Source organism: Pseudochaenichthys georgianus, chromosome 15 (assembly GCF_902827115.2).
Source record: "Pseudochaenichthys georgianus chromosome 15, fPseGeo1.2, whole genome shotgun sequence".
Taxonomy (NCBI): domain Eukaryota; kingdom Metazoa; phylum Chordata; class Actinopteri; order Perciformes; family Channichthyidae; genus Pseudochaenichthys; species Pseudochaenichthys georgianus.
The window spans coordinates 31086420-31106304 of record NC_047517.1 but is presented as its reverse complement, the minus strand read 5'-3'; the positions used below and the strand labels follow the sequence as shown (position 1 = coordinate 31106304).

Sequence of the window (19885 nt, the reverse complement as noted above, 5' to 3'; positions counted from 1 at the left end):
ATGTAATAAAACAGTAGGATTTACGGTGATACATTACTAATGAAGCAGAAGCATAGACTGTATATATAAATGGATGTAGTGTCCGTCATGTCACCCATAAGTTTCTGCAGAGTTGCTGTAAAGCCCGAAGCAAAAAGTCAAAATCAACAAAACGTATAGAAAGACCAATCTTTATTTTCAGGTGACTCTTCTTTTAAATGAAACCTTCAGACATGAGATATGATTTTCCAGTAATAGTATTGACAATCTAAAAAGACTGCGCAACTCAACAGCTAACTTTACATTTCTTATTGTCTAAAGCATTTGTTACACTCATTTGTTCCCCTCTCATAGTGTGAACGGATTGAGACAGCATGGTGTCCAGAGAGCTGCAGGGACTTCAGGGAGAAACCTCCGTGTGATGGACGGCCTGTCTGTGCCGGAGAGGAATGAGGTAGAGAGGGCTTTCCTCTGTGAGGAGGACCAGGATTAATTTTCCTCGTGGATGTTCTTCTTGACCCTCGGAGAAGGAGAAAGTGGTGAGGCAGTCGTGGCTTTCAGGTATGTCCTTTCCTAAGAGACATTACAAGAAACATAAAACATGACATTATTGCAGAGCAAGTGTTTTATTTATGAAAGAGGTGTGTTTGTGTGTTTAGATATAATCATTTTTTTATTGTAATGTATTTTTTTAAATGTCAACAGTGAGCTACAAAGATAATCAGATTACGAATGAACAGTATGAAGTTCATCAACATTAAAATTAAAATTTTAACTGTTATCAAAACTTAGTGCAACTGTAGTTTCTTGCTCTGTTCGGCTGTCTCACTGAAATAATCACTTTTACCACATATACACAATATAAAGAGATAAATAGTAGCAATTCTTACCATGTGTTAAATAATTGTTTCCTTCAATACATTGAAATAAGAAAGTTGACCAAAGTAATGTTGCTTGTTAGCATCTAAAATGTAACCTTTTGCATGCAAAGAACCTTCAACTTCATTGATGTGTAGGTGATCTAGCATGAGGTAAAGTTTAATGGAATGTATATCAGTGTATTATAGTCAATACTTCATCTTTTTAAAATGTTTCTCGATTCTTTGTACAGTATGAAAAAAGGGTATTTGTACCTTGGAGTATGTGCTGAAGTCCACTTCTGTCTCACTCTCTGGTCCAGCCTGTCTGTATCACCTAGAGGAGACTTAAAACAAACAGATATATGTAAAGTAACATGTGTTGGTTACAAGCTTATGTACATGCAAACAATACAACTTATTCTCTTTTGTTGAACATGTTGGATCGAGTCTAGTCAGGCTCCTTTTTGTTTTACTGACTTGGAAGAACAAATGTAATGCAATGTATTTAATAATTTCCTTGTCCCTGAAGACCTGACTACGCTATTCATCGTCCTTAAATGCATGCATGTTACATGTTCACGATCTAAAGCCACAATAAGTTTAATATGATGGTAACGTTAACTCACTAGCAAACTAACTATCTAATACGAGGATGACCTTATTTTACCTCACACCGAAGCCTTTTGTTCTACAGTACAATCTCTCTTAATGATTAACACTTCTCTATTATGTTTTAACTTGGATGCTACGGATTGCATCGTTAGCACTTATGTAGCTTCTTCTCGCTCAAATGCTAACCCAAGTCTAAACATTCACGTTAGCTCAATACAAACAGTAAGAAATAATGTGCTTGAATTTCACTTACCGAAGAAACCGCATTCATGGGCGGTATGTTAAGTCCGATATTTACATGAAGAACACTCCACCAGGCACCAACACAACACGTCTAGGGCTGCAACTAACAACTATTTTCCCCACGCACGCTGTTGAAGATTTTAGTCGGACCGAAGGCAAAACAATGTTTTTTTTTCTCAGAGTGATGTAGCCAGCTCCGCAAACAGAGAGTAGCAACATAGATCCAAATAATCGATAACTGAATTCGTTGCCAACTTTTTTAGCAAACTATTTTTATCGATTCGTTTTTGTAGCCCTATACACGTCCAAGTTCAAGTTGTGTTACCCGGATCAGCCGAGCAGCTGAGCCCCTGTAGCAGCCTGGAGCTAATGGAGCTAACGGAGAAGAGACAGAAAGCTAGGAGCAGCAGAGACCTGAACCATTGCAGGTGGAAATCTAAGTATATCCAGAATATGTTTTTTTGGATCCAGGCTAGAAACATGATTATTTCTGCTGTGAAGTTGGGCATTTTAACATGGGGGTCTACTATGAAAATAGCGCTTTTCTGCATCCATCCTCTATCGGCCACAAGATGTACTGCGGTTTGTGGCACTTCCTTATCGGCTTCACGGCTCTGCCCCAGAGTTTGCCGCTTGAGAACGGGAGTTAGTGGCACACCTGACTAAATGGTGGAGGTCATTGACCGCTGGCGTACCTGGTGAACTGTTTGCTGTCTTCATGCACCGCCATCTCACGGCTCTTAAACTCGTTCAGCTCCTTACGGATAGCAGCCTGAGGGAAGAGCACACACACAATGATAAAATGCACCTAGCAGGACAAGGCCACCTGTTCCCCTAACCCACACATTCACAACACATCCAGAAAGCTAATACACAGCTGTGTTTTCTACTCTAATCACATCCGGTCTGGACTTTCAAACTCATTTTTTTATGCATTTATTGTCAAAGGAAGCATTTAATATATTCATTGCTATCGGGATGTTAAGAGCATTCCATGGAATATAACAAAAAGTGTTTCTGAAATAAATTACATACCCCAACTTTAAGTGTTATTAAACTATATATGAAATGAAATCCTAACTATTGATGAGCTTGTTGCAGTCATTCTCTTTCGTCTGTCAGGGTTTAGTGATCAGGAGGTATATTAGTTGTGATTTCTGTATGATTTGTAGTTCTTAACTTCAACAGCAGAGGGCATGCTTGACATAAAAACTGCCCTCCAACCCTGAGGGCCTTTATCCTTCTATGAGGTTTTGCAAGACATGAGGACCTTTGAACAGGAGTTATGGTGCATGCACTACAATTCTTTCTGACACATGTTTCATCTTGCATGTGGGCAAGTGATCAAAAATATATAGTGTGTACTTTATATCTTAGTAGTTTTATCATGTATCTTAATACACCAAGCCAGTTCCATAAGAATACATTCTTCTGAGTCCTATTTGTTGTTTATTACAACAGTAATGCCCACAGTTTTTAAATGATATACTTAACAAATGCATAAAGGCAAATGTTCAAGTGTCTTTTGTCAATGCAGTGACATCCTTTAACCACTTAAAGTTGCATTTAGAGGCCGATCTAAATCTTAATCTAACAATTAAAAAAAGTGATGGACACGGACTAATACTTACATAAAAAGTGAAACAGTAATAATCTATTAACCAATAAATCAAGGTTTTACAATGCAGCATATTCAGTTAAGCACCTTGTCGGAGGGAGTAAGCCGGGTCCAGGGTTTGTCCGCCCGCCGGTCATAATCCTTGGCGTCCGTTACCTCCACATACTCGTTGAAACGAAGGATCCTGCGGGCCACAAGCTCTGCGACTGTAGGCCTCACACTCAGCTACACATACAGAGGAAGAAGCACATTAACATCAAGAACAGTCTTCTCAGTTAAAGTCAAACAAGCTGGTCATGCTCTGTATTTATTATGTAAACATTTTTCATGTGAGCATATGTTAATTTAACCAAGAGCTGCAAAGGGAGAATACTCCACAGTTTCAAAAGTGTTAGCTCCATTTGTGACTGTTATGTTCACATAAGCATCTTTTCTGCACATCAGCCAAAAGGTGGAGCAAAACACATTAGCAGCTAAATATAGACTGTCTCCGTCCTATCTGATCTTTGTAATGTGTGTGTGTGTGTGTGTGTGTGTGTGTGTGTGTGTGTGTGTGTGTGTGTGTGTGTGTGTGTGTGTGTGTGTGTGTGTGTGTGTGTGTGTGTGTGTGTGTGTGTGTGTGTGTGTGTGTGTGTGTGTGTGTGTGTGTGTGTGTGTGTGTGTGTGTGTGTGTGTGTGTGTGTGTGTGTGTGTGTGTGTGTGTGTGTAAGGTTTCAGCGTTAGAGTCTGTGAGCTTATTGTTTTGTGTTTATTCTGGTGGCCTTGCAGTTTTATTTTGATGTTGACTCTGTCCTCTCCTTTCAGGTGTCATCACTTCCTGTGGTGGTGTGTCACTTGTCAGCTTGATAGTGATCTCCTGTTCTGGATTGTTTGCACCTGTGCCTCATTAACTGTTGTGTACGTCCAGCCCCCAAGTACCCCCAAGTACCAGGTCGGACAACGAGTGTGGCTATCTACCAAGGATCTTCCTCTCCACGTCGCCTCCAGGAAGCTGGCTCCCCGGTTCGTTGGTCCTTTTCCCATAGCCAAAGTGATTAACCCTGTTGCTGTCCGTTTATGTCTTCCAAAGTCCATCAAGGTCCACCCCACGTTTCATGTCAGCAAGTTGAAACCAGTCAAAGAGAGCAGACTGGTCCCCGCCTCCACGCCCCCTCCACCTCCCCGGATTGTCGACGGGGGTCAAGTATACACTGTGGACAAAATACTGTCTGAAAGGAAGAGGGGCAGAGGTAGACAGTTCCTGGTCGACTGGGTAGGGTACGGATTAGAGGAGAGGTGCTGGATCCCAGGCAGCTTCATTGTGGACAAGACCCTTATATCGGACTTCGATAGAGAACAGTCTCAGGCTTCAGGGACGTCTGGAGCCGTCCGTAAGAGGGGGGGGTACTGTAAGGTTTCAGCGTTAGAGTCTGTGAGCTTATTGTTTTGTGTTTATTCTGGTGGCCTTGCAGTTTTATTTTGATGTTGACTCTGTCCTCTCCTTTCAGGTGTCATCACTTCCTGTGGTGGTGTGTCACTTGTCAGCTTGATAGTGATCTCCTGTTCTGGATTGTTTGCACCTGTGCCTCATTAACTGTTGTGTATATGTAGCCCTGTTTCCTGTTGTCTTTTGTCGGTTCGTCTTGTCTCAACACTAAGTCCATGTCTGTATTTCCTCGTGCAACTTTGAGCAACCTAGTCGAACCTAGTGAACTTTTGAGTGTCCTAGTAGATCCTAGATACCTTTTACTTTGAGAAGTCTTTTTTATATTAAAAGATAATTCTGAAGTCAAGAAAGAATCGTGCATCTGAGTTCTTGTGAATCCACCGTGTCAGAACGAACCGACCAAACAAGATGGACTCAGCCGATTCCACCGTGGTAAAGACGGCTTTGCAGGCGCAAGGAACACGCCTGCATCACCATGAGGAGCAGCTGACAACAATGAATCAGGGGGTTCAGGACTTAAATGCCCGTCAGCAAGATTTCCAGTCAACAGTGACAACAGAAATAAATCACTTGGCGGAAAAGATGCGTGACATACTTACGCACCTCGAGGCACGTCCTGCTGTTCCTGCGGCAGAGTTTTCCGGTCCAGCGGAGGTCGGGTTTGCTGAGATCTCCGTTCAAATACCCATGCCATCGTCTTCACTCCGCCTCGCTTCACCGGAGAAGTTCTCCGGGGATTCTGGAAACTGTCGTCCATTCCTGATACAGTGCGATCTCCATTTCAAACATCAGCCCGCAGCATTTCCCACAGATCAAGCTAAGGTAGCTTTTATAGTATCTCACTTGACGGGAAGAGCGGGAGCCTGGGCAACAGCTGAATGGGCCTGAGACTCGCCTGTTTGCCAGTCGTTAAGGTTATTCATGGATTCTATGAAAAACATTTTTGACCAGACAGCACCCGGGAGAGAGTCAGCGAGAGCCCTGGTGAACATCAAACAACGGCAGAGGAGAGTGGCGGATTACGCGATCGAATTCCGGACCCTGGCAGCAGAGAGTGGATGGAACTCAGCGGCTCTTTTTGATGCGTTTCTGCATGGATTAGCGGATCCCATAAAGGATCAGTTAGCTCCATTAGAGTTGCCTGTAGAATTGGACTCGCTCATCGCCATGGCTATCCGGGTGGACCAACGTCTAGCAGAGAGACGTCGGGAGAAAACAGCTTTCACTCCACTGTTCGGACGGGAGTTACAGAGGGAACACTACGGTTGGCGGAGTAATACCCGGACTTCGTCTCCAGAGCGACCAGCGCCCCCTAGCGCCGCGGAGGAACAGATGCAGCTCGGAAGAGCCAAACTCACTCCGGAGGAACGTCAGCGCCGCCTACGGGAGCGGCTGTGTTTCTACTGCGGCCAGCAGGGTCATGTTCTGGCAGCCTGTCGGGCAAAAGATCAGGCTCATCAGCGGGAAGAGGGACGCTGGTGAGCCGAGTGACTTCTTTCAACCCTTCCTCGAGAAGACTGACTCAGGTACAAATGAAACTGAATGATAAAACTGTGACTCAGGATGCATTAATTGATTCTGGGGCTGATGAGAGCTTGTTAGACTGGGAGCTGGCTAAAGAGTTGAACTTAAACATTGTCCTTTTAGATCAGCCATTAGAGGCTAGCGCGTTGGATGGCCGCCTGTTATGTACAGTTACTCATCGCACAGAACCCATAGAAATTGTCATAGATCAGGAGCACCGTGAGCATATTAGCTTTCATTTATTCAACTCAGCTCAACAGCCTCTCATTTTGGGTTACCCGTGGCTTGTTAAACATAACCCTCACATGGACTGGCTTACAGGAAAGGTTAAGGGGTGGGGGAGTGAGTGCTCTCGTTCATGTTTAGCCTCTCATACAGTTTTGAGTGGACCGCCCAGATCTGGGAACTTTAAACTGGCGTCAGATAGGGACAGTGTCACTTCTTCTAAACATTCTGACTTTCCTGACTTATCCAAAGTGCCAGAGTGTTACCTTGACATTTAAGGAGGTGTTTAACAAGACACGAGCTACTTCCTTGCCTCCCCATAGACCGTATGATTGCCCCATAGACCTTCTCTCGGGCTCTACTATCCCCAAAGGACGGTTGTATTCTCTCTCTGGTCCTGAAAGGGAGGCCATGGAAGAGTATATCGGATCATCACTCAAAGCTGGCTTGATTCGGCCATCATCATCCCCAGCAGCAGCAGGTTTCTTTTTTGTAGGGAAAAAGGACGGTTCATTAAGGCCCTGTATTGATTACAGTCCACTTAATCAGATCACAGTTAAGAACAGATATCCCCTTCCACTCATCTCTACGGCATTCGATCTGTTACAGGGAGCCAAGATATTCACCAAGCTTGACTTAAGGAATGCGTATCATCTTGTGCGCATCCGGGAGGGGGATGAGTGGAAAACGGGTTTCAATACACCTACGGGACATTATGAATATTTGGTAATGCCTTTTGGACTTTGCAATGCACCTGCTGTTTTCCAAGCCCTCATTAATGATGTGTTACGAGATTTCCTGAATGTTTTCTGTTTTGTGTATCTCGATGATATTCTCATCTTTTCTCCAGATGAGAAAACTCATGTTAACCATGTGCACCTTGTTCTTCAGAGACTCCTGGCTAACCATTTGTTTGTAAAGGCCGAAAAATGCGAGTTTCATGTGAACTCTGTGGCATTTTTGGGCTTTGTGATTTCCCCTAACAAGGTGGAAATGGACCCAGCTAAGGTCAGTGACGTGGCTAATTGGCCCACGCCAGACTCTAGAAAGAAAGTTCAGCAATTCCTGGGGTTTGCTAACTTTTACAGACGGTTCATACGCAATTTCAGTGCTATTGCCTCTCCTCTCCATGCCCTTACCTCTCCCCATGTTCAGTTTGTGTGGAATCCACAGGCAGAGAAATCTTTCCTGGAACTGAAGAGGAGGTTCACCACAGCTCCCATCCTGACGGTACCTGATCGCCACCGACAGTTTGTGGTGGAAGTGGATGCCTCCAACGACGGCGTTGGAGCTATACTGTCTCAGAGGTCAGCGGGGGACAACAAGCTTCATCCATGTGCATATCTCTCCCGTAAGCTATCTTCGGCTGAGAGGAATTACGACGTGGGAAATCGGGAACTGTTGGCGGTGAAGATTGCTTTGGAGGAGTGGCGGCACTGGTTGGAGGGAGCGGAGCAGGATTTCCTGGTCTGGACGGATCATAAAAACCTGCAATACATCAGGAAGGTCAAACGTCTGAACTCTAGGCAGGCCAGATGGGCTTTGTTCTTTAACAGATTTAGGTTCACTCTGTCATATCGACCTGGTTCGCAGAATGGAAAGCCTGATGCACTCTCCAGGATGTTTGATTCTGAGCCAGTCCCCAAGAGTCCAGATCCCATTCTGCGGCCAGACCGAGTGATAGGGAGGGTGACCTGGCCCATTGAAGCCAAGGTCAAACAGGCAAACGTTGGAAATCCTGTCCCAAGAGGGTGTCCTCAGAATCGCTTGTTTGTGCCGGAGCAACTTCGATCTCAAATTGTTCATTGGGCCCATACGTCTGTACTTACCTGTCATCCTGGAAACAAAAGGACCCTGTTCATGGTGAGACACAGATTCTGGTGGCCGGGGATGTGGAAGGATGTTGCAGAATATGTGGCGGCATGTCCTGTGTGCGCCAGGAACAAAACTTCTCGGCAAGCTGCGGCAGGTCTTCTCCAACCTCTGCCCATTCCCAACAGACCATGGTCTCACATTGCGTTGGATTTTGTGACGGGATTACCAACATCGGCAGGTAATACCACCATACTCACTGTGATTGATCGTTTTTCTAAAATGGCACACTTTGTCGCCATGCCCAAGTTACCTAATGCCAAAGAAACAGCAGAGGCCATGTTGTCCCATGTGTTCAGGATCCATGGTTTCCCCAGTGATGTCGTTTCAGACCGAGGCCCTCAGTTCGTGTCACGATTTTGGAAGGAGTTTTGTCACCTAATCCAAGCCACTGTTAGTCTGACCTCCGGATACCACCCACAGTCGAATGGACAAGCGGAGAGGATGAATCAGGATTTGGAGACCTGTTTGAGATGTCTAGCGTCCGAGAAACCTACCACCTGGAGTAAGAATCTGATTTGGGTGGAGTATGCGCACAACACTTTACCCACATCAGCCACTGGTATCTCCCCGTTTCAATGTGTCCATGGGTACCAACCTCCATTGTTTCCGGAGCTCGAGAAGGAGGTCACCGTACCATCAGCCCATGCTCTGGTTCGCCGCTGCCGTCGGGTCTGGGCGGGAGTTCGCCATATGTTGCAGAGGAGTGCCGTTCGCATGAAGGTATTGGCCGACCGGAAACGACATCCAGCCCCCAAGTACCAGGTCGGACAACGAGTGTGGCTATCTACCAAGGATCTTCCTCTCCATGTCGCCTCCAGGAAGCTGGCTCCCCGGTTCGTTGGTCCTTTTCCCATAGCCAAAGTGATTAACCCTGTTGCTGTCCGTTTATGTCTTCCAAAGTCCATCAAGGTCCACCCCACGTTTCATGTCAGCAAGTTGAAACCAGTCAAAGAGAGCAGACTGGTCCCCGCCTCCACGCCCCCTCCACCTCCCCGGATTGTCGACGGGGGTCAAGTATACACTGTGGACAAAATACTGTCTGAAAGGAAGAGGGGCAGAGGTAGACAGTTCCTGGTCGACTGGGTAGGGTACGGATTAGAGGAGAGGTGCTGGATCCCAGGCAGCTTCATTGTGGACAAGACCCTTATATCGGACTTCGATAGAGAACAGTCTCAGGCTTCAGGGACGTCTGGAGCCGTCCGTAAGAGGGGGGGTACTGTAAGGTTTCAGCGTTAGAGTCTGTGAGCTTATTGTTTTGTGTTTATTCTGGTGGCCTTGCAGTTTTATTTTGATGTTGACTCTGTCCTCTCCTTTCAGGTGTCATCACTTCCTGTGGTGGTGTGTCACTTGTCAGCTTGATAGTGATCTCCTGTTCTGGATTGTTTGCACCTGTGCCTCATTAACTGTTGTGTATATGTAGCCCTGTTTCCTGTTGTCTTTTGTCGGTTCGTCTTGTCTCAACACTAAGTCCATGTCTGTATTTCCTCGTGCAACTTTGAGCAACCTAGTCGAACCTAGTGAACTTTTGAGTGTCCTAGTAGATCCTAGATACCTTTTACTTTGAGAAGTCTTTTTTATATTAAAAGATAATTCTGAAGTCAAGAAAGAATCGTGCATCTGAGTTCTTGTGAATCCACCGTGTCAGTGTGTGTGTGTGTGTGTGTGTACTTGTGTCTGTTTACAGTACCTTTCTGGAGAGTCTCCTTTTAATCTCTTGCCTGGCTTCTTGCTCCTCAGATTCATTTTTTTCTGCACGCAGAGAAGCAACAGAGTCATTTCACACCTACAGTACTGTGTCTGCAAGAGCCTCTGCTCCTATTTATAACAGCAAGATGTGATTCGCCATACAAGCGTGGCCATCCATGGCTGTAGAGTGGTGTGATGCCTGAACATAAACAACAGCTAAAGGGGATATATGTATTCGGATTTTTTCAAGAGAGAGAATAAATCATATTAGTAATGCATTCTCTCCTGTGGCGTCTTCATGGATATTTATTATATTCTCTACACTCACACTCAATCACTCAATGCATTAAGGCGTGGTTGAGAATATCTGCTCAAACTAAGCATCAGAATAGAGAAGGAAAAAGGATTTAAACTAATTGGCATGGTTGTTGGTGCCAGACAAACTGTTTGGGTATTTCAGAAGCTTCTGATTCTCACGCACAACCACATCTAAAGTTAACAGACAAAGATAAAATATCTAGATTTTACCATGTCTAAAACGACATCAAAGGAGCAGGTTGTCCTGATTTGAGCTGATACAAAGGCAACAGTGACTCAAATAACCGTGTTATCACAAAGGAAAGCAGAAGAGAACACAAAGATGTCAAACATTAAGCAGATGGAAACTGAAACTGAAGCTACAATTGGCCAATTAAAGAATGAGGAAATGGGGCCTTGTCTGAAAAATATTGATTTCTGCTGCTACACTCACAGGGTAGGGTCAGCATTCGGTGTAAACAGCATGGAAGCTTGGATCCATACTGCAATGTACCATCAACGGAGGCTGGGGATACTTTTTTGGGCAAACTTTGGCTCCGAAATTGACACAATTTATAATTTATACGTCATAGCGTATTTGAGTATTTCTGCCCTTGTCCGTTCCTGTATGAGCAACCAATCTTCTGATGGCTACTTTTAGCACAATACTAAAACCATGTAAACCATTACATGTTTACATCATCTAAAACTAGTGTTTTAACATAGTTAGTGTTAGTGTTTACTGAACTCAAGTGATGTTCATTCATTAGGTGCTGGCCTCATTCTGCTGGTGTTGACCAGACTGGGGCTGTGTTGCGCTGTAAACACGTAGTATCAAGTAAGTATCAACACCTTCAGATGGATGCCATGCACTGAAGTTGCAAACCAACTGGTTGCAAAATCTTGTTATGAAGATGCGTCAGTAGATCAGTATCACATCCTGGCCGTTTAGCAGCTGTTGTGTATTTAATGTGTTCAGTTACAGCCTCAAATAACTGATAGTGTTCATTCATGGATAACATGTCATTTCAAAGGGATAAACTGGATCAAAACAATGATCAGATATATTTTACAGTCATGTTATACCTGTTGGGTTATGCCATAGTTGTTTGGACATAGATATAATCAACAGTTTCAGAGTTTTGCTTTTAATGTGTTGCATCCAACACAAACTGGTGATTGTTGTTGGTTGCTATTTTTTGTGTGTTTTCCACTTAGCAATAAGCATATATCCAGTCTTTAGTAGGAGAAAAAGCAGTTTGAACTGGTTTGGATAGGCCAAGAGCAAAACAAGTTATTACCCAATATACTTAGCTGAAAGCCTTCTTTTTGGTCTCAGAAATGCAAAGTTGGCATAAAAAGCAATCCTGCTAACCCTCTAGCAGAATGATTTAAGTCCTGCTTGGTAGTATAACACATATGTATTGACTATTTGACAGTCATTTTATCAGGGTAAGTGTGTATTGTGTAAAATACAGCCCTACTAAGTGACCTGAACTAACTTGACTTTTATTAACCCAGTATACTAGTCCGTAAACTCACTTTTGATCCAGCCTGTGAAATAATACAGACCTCAGTGTGACACAGCTTCTAATAGACTAACTCATAATTTAGACGGGCATATCTGTGTCATCTCTTTGCTTAATGAAGCACGCAAGTCTGTATCTGGCAATTTGTTGCAGCCACAGCTGGAACACCACAAAACCTGTTATAACTTAAAACATCTTTTCTTTATCAGATATGAAACTTTATGTCATAAGGACACACGATATTGGTGTTGCAATCATCAACTATTCCTGCCTTTTATTTGTGCGAAAAATGGACATAAAAACAGCTTTGCAGAAAATAAAGTCAGGATTGGATGGACATTTTATTATTCACTATTATCAAATCTAGCTGTTTATAGTATACAATTGTATTAATTGTAATCCCCCAACAGTTATTTTGCCAGATTTTATTTTTCTATGTTGAGCTAATTCTATGATAGATGATTACAGTATGTTGTGACAGTACTTCATACCTTTATCTGGTGTCTTTGTATGTATTACGTTCATAATATTGCAATAGCTAAAAAAAAAAAATGTTTCTAAACATGATGACACCCTAGAAACGCTGCATTACATCACCCCTCAGTGTTATAGTGTATTTCAGAAACTCACGCTTGAGGATGTTTCTCTGCTCCAGCTCGTCTGTGCTGGGTCTTTGGCTCAGGCGCCTGAAAAGAGAAAACTGTGTTCACGTACTTCCTTACACGCAGCTGATAAGAAATCATTCAAACATAACACTGACTTCAGAATAACACACATCAATTATAACAGTTACATTTGGGAAAAAACATATTTATTTCACACCCTCTTCTTGTTGCCAATCCAAGTGCTGTTTGCCACCAGCCTTTCTGCCTTGCCTGGTAGTAAACTTAAGAACATTTTTTTTTAACTAATAAACCGCCCACAACTACACCATAAAACAGTTAACAGTCTCTCTTATTACCCTAAAGCCCTGCCAAATCCAATATGAAAATTCACACCTAGCTACAGTTTCACAGCATGGTGAGTGTGTGAGTGTGTACCTGACTAGTTTGGAGCCAATCATCTGGCGGAACTCACTTCTCTCCATCTCAGAGCTCCGCGGCAGAATGTTTTTCTCCTCCAGCTCTCTCTGGCTGGGTCTGTTCCCGAGCTTGATGTTCAGGGTGTCTCGTCGGCGGATCTTAATGGCCAGGGGGCCTGGAACAGAGACATAGCGCTAGTCAAAGGCTTGTAAATGCCTTAAAAAACCTGCATCATGTTCACATCAACTGCTAGCTCAGATTAGCCTATAGCTAATCACACATCACATCATTTATCATCAACTATCACAACACCTTCAAAGTGAATCTGTTCTGTTTTTCCTGGTTGAAAGCTCAACTGAACCCTCAATGATACTTAAAATGCTAATTCATACCACAAACTTCAGGTGAACAACTTCGAATTGTTGGAATATAAGAGGAGCCTAATAAACTCAGTGTACTCTTAAAACCATCAATCACTTCAATTGTAATTCAAACCAAGAGCTGCTTGGGGCTCTCTAGTTTGTACGCTGCTTTTACAAAACTAATAGCATGTCCTTGTGAAATACCAAACACAAGCACCCACACGTGACAGTCGATGTGTCACGAGGAGCTTCTCTAAAGTGTTTGTACTACAGGCGTTTTCCTGTGTTCCTGTTGTGTGATGCTTAACAAAACTCCTGCCGTACTGGTTGTGTACTCGTCTTCCTCCTCATCTTCCTCCTCATCGCGGTACAGGATTGGTCCATCAGAGTCAGAGTCGCTAGTTGTGCTGTATCTCGTCCCGATCGGGGATCACCGTCACTTCGGCTTCTCTGTGTTCACAGTGAGGCCCTGTGTCCTTTCTGACTGGCCCTCTGTAGACCTGCGGGGATTGACAAAGAAACAAATACTGAGAAATGTTAAGCTGTAAATGTTAATACTTGTAGTTATTTGCACACACACACACTATTGATATATTGCCAGTATTGACTGTTAAGACCAGTCCTATAGAATGATCAGAACTGACATTCGGAGAACACGAATGTGAGGAATGTTTCACCAACTCTCATGGCCTCGCTACATTTTTACCTGGGGCTGTTCTCCACTGCAGACTCGGTTTCTCCTGTCTTCTTTTCTTCCTCTCCTCCCTCCCCTCCTGTTCTCCCCCGTTTCTCCCCTTGTAATTTGTTGCCCATCTCTCCTTCAGTGAACGAAGTGTCCTCTGTGGCACCGTTGATATGGGGAGACTGGGCAGTGGACTCAGAGGCCACACCCTTTTGTGTCTCCTCACCAGCAGTGGAGCATTTGGGAACAGATTTAGGCTCTCCAGCCGGTTGAGAGGCAGCCTGAAATCCCTCTGTGTTACTGCCTGAGGCTTTAGAGGAGGCATGCTTGGTTTCTGAGGAAAATGACGAGCTTTTTAACTGCCCGGGGGTGCTAGGAGTCTCTGCGAGGGCCTTTTGAGGTACGGAGGAAGAGCTGTTTGATTTCCGGATGTTCCTTGCATTAGTCCCCCCAGTTTCTGATCCACCGTCTTTGGACGCACGAGAACGAGGGGTGGTGGCGGGGGCGGTTTTTGTCGTGGATCCTGTCTTCTTTGGCTGGGTGGATTTGTCTGAGAAGAAGCCGGAGCAAAAGAGAAAGAGAAAGAGAGAAGGGTAATATTAGACTTTTTTGTCTGTAGGTGTTCCAGTTTCCTCCAACAGGAAAACGTGCAGGTTTTTGTAAACATAAACTCAATATCTGCTGGTGTGTAATATTCTGTGTCTTACATATTTACTTTAAAGTCCAACAATGATGACATTGAGTCCTCCTTTTTCCATTACAACTATTTTGGTTGTCTTAAATGTACTGTTCATATCAATGTTATTATTAAAAAAAGGAGGAAAAGGGGCTTTGGGGAAATGTTTCTTTTGTCTCAGTTGGCTGGAGGAGTCTGTGTTTCACTGACAGCCGCCTGCAGGCTTGGCTCCGGTGGGGGAACGAGGGAAACGTTGTAAAACTTGCGCTGAAGCAAACAATCATGGGCAGGAATATAATCGTTTGGTTTCTACATTTTACTAAAAGGAAAACTTAGAACCGGTGATTTACAGAACAGATATGTATGAAAGAGTAACTTTAATTTCATTAAGTAGGGCTGTGACATAATCCATCATTATTGATTACATAATAAATGCAACCTTTGATGTTTAGGCTATAAAAACATTCACATTGACATTTGTATGTCCTTGACAAATCCATTAAAAGGCTTATCATTTTGTCCCAAATATACAGTATATGGGCATAACACATGTTATCTAGTTCAATGCAGTAATGATTGCACCAATAATATTTCAGTATTAGAATGAAAGTTTCTAAATGCAGATGACCTAAGTGAATACTGACTGTAGCTCTGTGTTGGTGAAAGCAGCCCGAGGAGAGGTGTTTAATTACTAAGAACACTAGTGAAACACATTTTTTCACACGTCTCCAGTCACTAAAAATAAAATGCACAAATGCGTTTTCAGAAAAGACTGCATGAAAAGCACAGTCATATTCTGACTCTTGGCTGCTTAGCTCAAGCATGCTGCAAGTAGCAAGTCACACACACACACACACACACACACACAACACACACACACACACACACACACACACACACACACACACACACACACACACACACAGATGGACGGGATACATGGAGAAGGGTGATGATCATGCCCTAGCATCATGCCTTCAATCAAAACCACAGGAGCTTGACAGAGACATGTTATGCTACACTGACCTCAGTCACACTCATGTGCTCTGACACACACACACACACACACACACACACACACACACACACACCCACACACACACCACACACACACACACACACACACACCACACACACACCACCACACACACACACACACACACACACAGTGAGGTTGTATTGGCCCATTTACAGAGCTGAGAAAAACACATTTTTCACTTCTGCTTTCTCAGAAACAGATATCATAAACCCCTTACTCACCATTTCCTCACTTGACCTGAAATAACCTTCTGGTTATAAAAGGACAGTTTCGAGAAGGGAGGGACGGGGAATTCTATCAATAAGATTGGACTCACTAGTTTCAGACGGCTCTCTTTATTCTATTTAATAGTTGTAACAGGCACAGGTTCCATGCAGGGAGGCAAGCAGCTAGCCGAACTTACCAATCACACGACTAGTGGTGGAAGTGCTCCGCGGGTTAGCTTTAGCCTGAGTGGACGTGCATGTCTTGCCTGTGGTTTTAGTAGTCTTTTTATTCCCCGAAGCACCCTCCCTGTGCTTGGTGGCGGCTGCAGTGCTACCCGCAAGGCTTTGGAAGGAGCCGGCAGAGTGGCGCTTTGGCGTCTTTGTTTTTGCACATCTCGAGGTCTCACCTGCTTTCCCCGGGCGAGGGGTTTAGGGGCGGACCTCTCTGAGCAAATCAGTGGAAAACAGGATGGTTTTGAGAGGTTAAAAAAGGGATTAAAAGCAAGAAAGAAGATGCACATCGGATTCAGAAATGGTTATTAGTCAAGCAAAGAAAGAGAATGGAAGATAAGAGGTGATTAGGACAGAGCTGACGATGTTTGATCTGTTAGTCTTGTAGTTTTGCTACAAATGAAGGATGTATCAAGCTTGGAATATGTTAGATAAAATTTACAGATTGACCTTCCCTACCCTTCACCATGAAGGCCATGTGTGTTCTGTTACTATATTAGCAGTGTGTGTTCCCTTTGCCTTTCTGCTTATCGACAAATGGACAAACAAATGGCTCTGAGCTCAATGCTAACAGGGTTGAAATGAGCACAGCGCAACACTTAAGCATCAGACAGAAGCACAGTGGCTGTCTCCTGAGGGAGAGCGAGGCATTAGCAGAGGGCTGCTGCTGGGTTTAGACCTTTAGACTGAGAATGCCTGCTGCATAATGGTAATATCTATCTGAACACATTAGACTCTGTCAGATCCCACAGAGGATTTTCATATCAGCCAGGAAACATGCTGCCAGCCGGTACAAATGCATTCCCCGAAAGAGGGGGGGAAAACTGCAACAATTAGTTCTAAATTATAAATAGTATCTTTGTTGAACTGGACACATTAATACCAATACAGAATATCTCCATATCCCAGAAAAAAACCTTTGAACTTGGAGCCTTTTATGCTTCAGGTGTCAAAGTTCTTCATAGATAGAAGCTGAAGAGAAAGAGCCTCTTTCTTACTCTTTTCTCATTTGTATTTTTCCCCCAACCATTCTTTCTTTTCTGTCCAGGTATAACAACTTGAACATATCGAGAACTTATTGGGGGCTTTTCATATTGTATAATGTATGCTTAGTTCTAAGTGTTATTCCTTGGATAATTGTTCCGGTATTATAGATAGAATTGGAGGATGAAACCTCAATTCAATGGATAACTAGTACAAGAGTTCCTAATCTCAAGTCTCCAAGTAGTCTTATATTACAGGACACACACCAAAGGCTGGCGTTTGGCCTCCATTAGTTACCGGTTTTTCTTTTCAGTGCTGGCGGGCCCGGTGGCCTGCTCCTCCAGCGCCGTTTCTGGAGACTCAATGACAACTTTGACCTCTTCTGATGTCACACTTGATGTGGCATGGCCATTCTGGTTTTCACTGCTGATTGGTTCCTCTAGAAAAGGTAAAACATTGTTAACAGTGAAACTGAGCAGCTAGAAAGCAAGTCCAAACACAGTTTAAGTGGCCACAGGAAACTGTATTCATATTTGACAGCTGCACTTTAAAGTGTGAAGGATAGTGTTCTGTATTGTATAATGATAATAAAGCTGAACATTGCACCTTGGATACGTTGCAATAATGAAATGAACAACATGTGAATGAATGATCCGGCAAACCTTGGTCAATAATCAGAACTCCTTTCTTGATGAGCTCCTCCCTCGTTTGTCTGGTGGAGATTTTTCTCTCTAGAACTGAATAAAAGACAAGATCAAAGCCTTTGTTTATAGCTGAAGCAATACATACTACACAGAGTTCTACAAAAGCATTGCACAACATCGACTTTCCTCTTGTGATAGGCCACATCCTCAATGCACGTGACAGCACCACACATTGAGTCATAGGAGGAACCAAACCTGTCACCCTTAAACTGTTTTTTATCTAAAACCTCTTGAGAATGGGACCATGAGGAATTAATCGGCCTTGTTGACAACAAGATCTGTTCACAGCGGAGATACAGAGAGCTGAAATGTGCAGCTATTAAGATAATAGTATTGTGTCATAATAATAAAAAACGTTATCTATATAGCACCTTTCAAAGTATACTGTTACTGTAGTTACAAAGCGCTTTACCATACAAATACACAGACAGCAAGTGAATCAAACAACAGCAGTTAAACATGAGAAGTATAACACAGAAAATAATAAAACAGAGAATAAGAATACAATTAAAATAAGACAAATACAATCACATAAAAGCAATTCTACAAAAGTGACTTTTTGCAGCCCTGGTCGTTACAATATAAAGGTAGTTATAAAAGGTTTTTGTGCATGTAAACGGTCTGCAAAGGCTAACATAGGGAGTCCAACACCCTTTTAAGCATTAAAGCATAGAGACATGTCACAGTAGGGGGACAACATACTAATATGAACCTAAAAAATAGCAGACTTTGTCTTCTTTAAGTATAAATAATGAAGAAGACATAACCTGGCAGCCATGAAAAATGTGTGTCTTTGCTTTTTGTATTTACTCTTGTCCCTCTTTCTTTCCCAGCCAGCACTTCAGGAATAATTAAGTGAGAGCTACTAAGCACATTTTCCTTTTACAGGCCTTCTGGGAGCAACTGCTCCTGTTCACACTTAATGTTGAGCATAAATCCAAACACGAGCGCCAAAATGTTTTATGGACACTCTCAACAAACACACAGATACCCTACCTTTGGAAAGATCCTGGAACTTGTCGCTTGACTTCTTCTTTCTCCACTTCCAGGGTTTGAAAAGTTGTCCTATTGACGACAGCTTGCCTCGCTGCTGCCGGGATGTAGGGGCATTCTGGGTATTTGTGGCTCTGTCAACCACCACGTCACAGCTGGCCAGGGATGAGGATTTCTCCAACCCATCAACTGCAAGACACACATGCAGGAATGAAAAACGTATAACATCAAACATCTGATTTTGATCGTGATACAAACACAACCATGCAGTCCAGTTCTCTATATGCCATTCATGTCTTGTGATGCATGGATTTAAATACACATGCTATCGTATAAATGAACAACAGTTTGTGCTATTAACAGCTAATGCTTGATTTAAAAATGGTTGGGAACACTATGTCCAGATTACTTTCCAGCAAACAAAGCCTTCTTTTCACTCGTTCATACTGCATAACACTGACTACACACTCCGTTATTAAATGAAATATGGGAGGAAACCGCAGGGTAACTCATGACACACTTCTATCAGGGTATCTTGCACATTGCTATTAAGGCACCAATGCGTCTTTTATGTACTAAATGGCTTGCCTTACAGGATTTACGATGTTTAACAAGATAGGATGCAAAATAAGTTTTTGTTTTACCGAACATTATTCTTGTTGTGAAATGCTGAAAAAATATTTATGCCACTAACATGTAACAACTGATCAGTCCGAGAAGAGCCCTCTTTGGTTTAACAAAACTCAATGCTTGCAGAAATATATTCAGTATATTAGTTTTCTTCTTTTTTGACAATGTAGCTTCACATTGCTGCATCAATTACTTCTTTCACGGGTTAGGGGGAATATTATTTCTAACTCTGTCTTTATACAGTGTGTGTGTGTGTGTGTGTGTGTGTGTGTGTGTGTGTGTGTGTGTGTGTGTGTGTGTGTGTGTGGTGTGTGTGTGTGTGTGTGTGTGTGTGTGTGTGTGTGTTGTGTGTGTGTGTGTTGTGTGTGTGTGTGATGTGTGTGTGTGTGTGTGTGTGTGTGTGTGTCTTGGCTAGATGCCTGTCCTTCCACAACTCCTCTTCCTGTTGAAAGATTAGAAGTCCTGTGAACCCTCTGGAAGAC

The 19885-nt window shown here is 43.2% G+C and overlaps 1 protein-coding gene across 1 annotated transcript in view; it reads right to left on the bottom strand.

Annotated features, from left to right (window-relative positions):
• The window catches only part of phactr2 (phosphatase and actin regulator 2), a 76167-nt gene that overhangs the window by 5428 nt on the left and 50854 nt on the right, over positions 1 to 19885 (bottom strand). The window contains 12 exon segments of the mRNA XM_034100120.2: positions 2390 to 2466; positions 3400 to 3537; positions 10050 to 10111; positions 12505 to 12560; positions 12915 to 13071; positions 13583 to 13758; positions 13965 to 14490; positions 16059 to 16200; positions 16203 to 16309; positions 17378 to 17515; positions 17739 to 17813; positions 18777 to 18962. Coding sequence (XP_033956011.1) covers positions 2390 to 2466; positions 3400 to 3537; positions 10050 to 10111; positions 12505 to 12560; positions 12915 to 13071; positions 13583 to 13758; positions 13965 to 14490; positions 16059 to 16200; positions 16203 to 16309; positions 17378 to 17515; positions 17739 to 17813; positions 18777 to 18962 — 1840 coding nt within the window.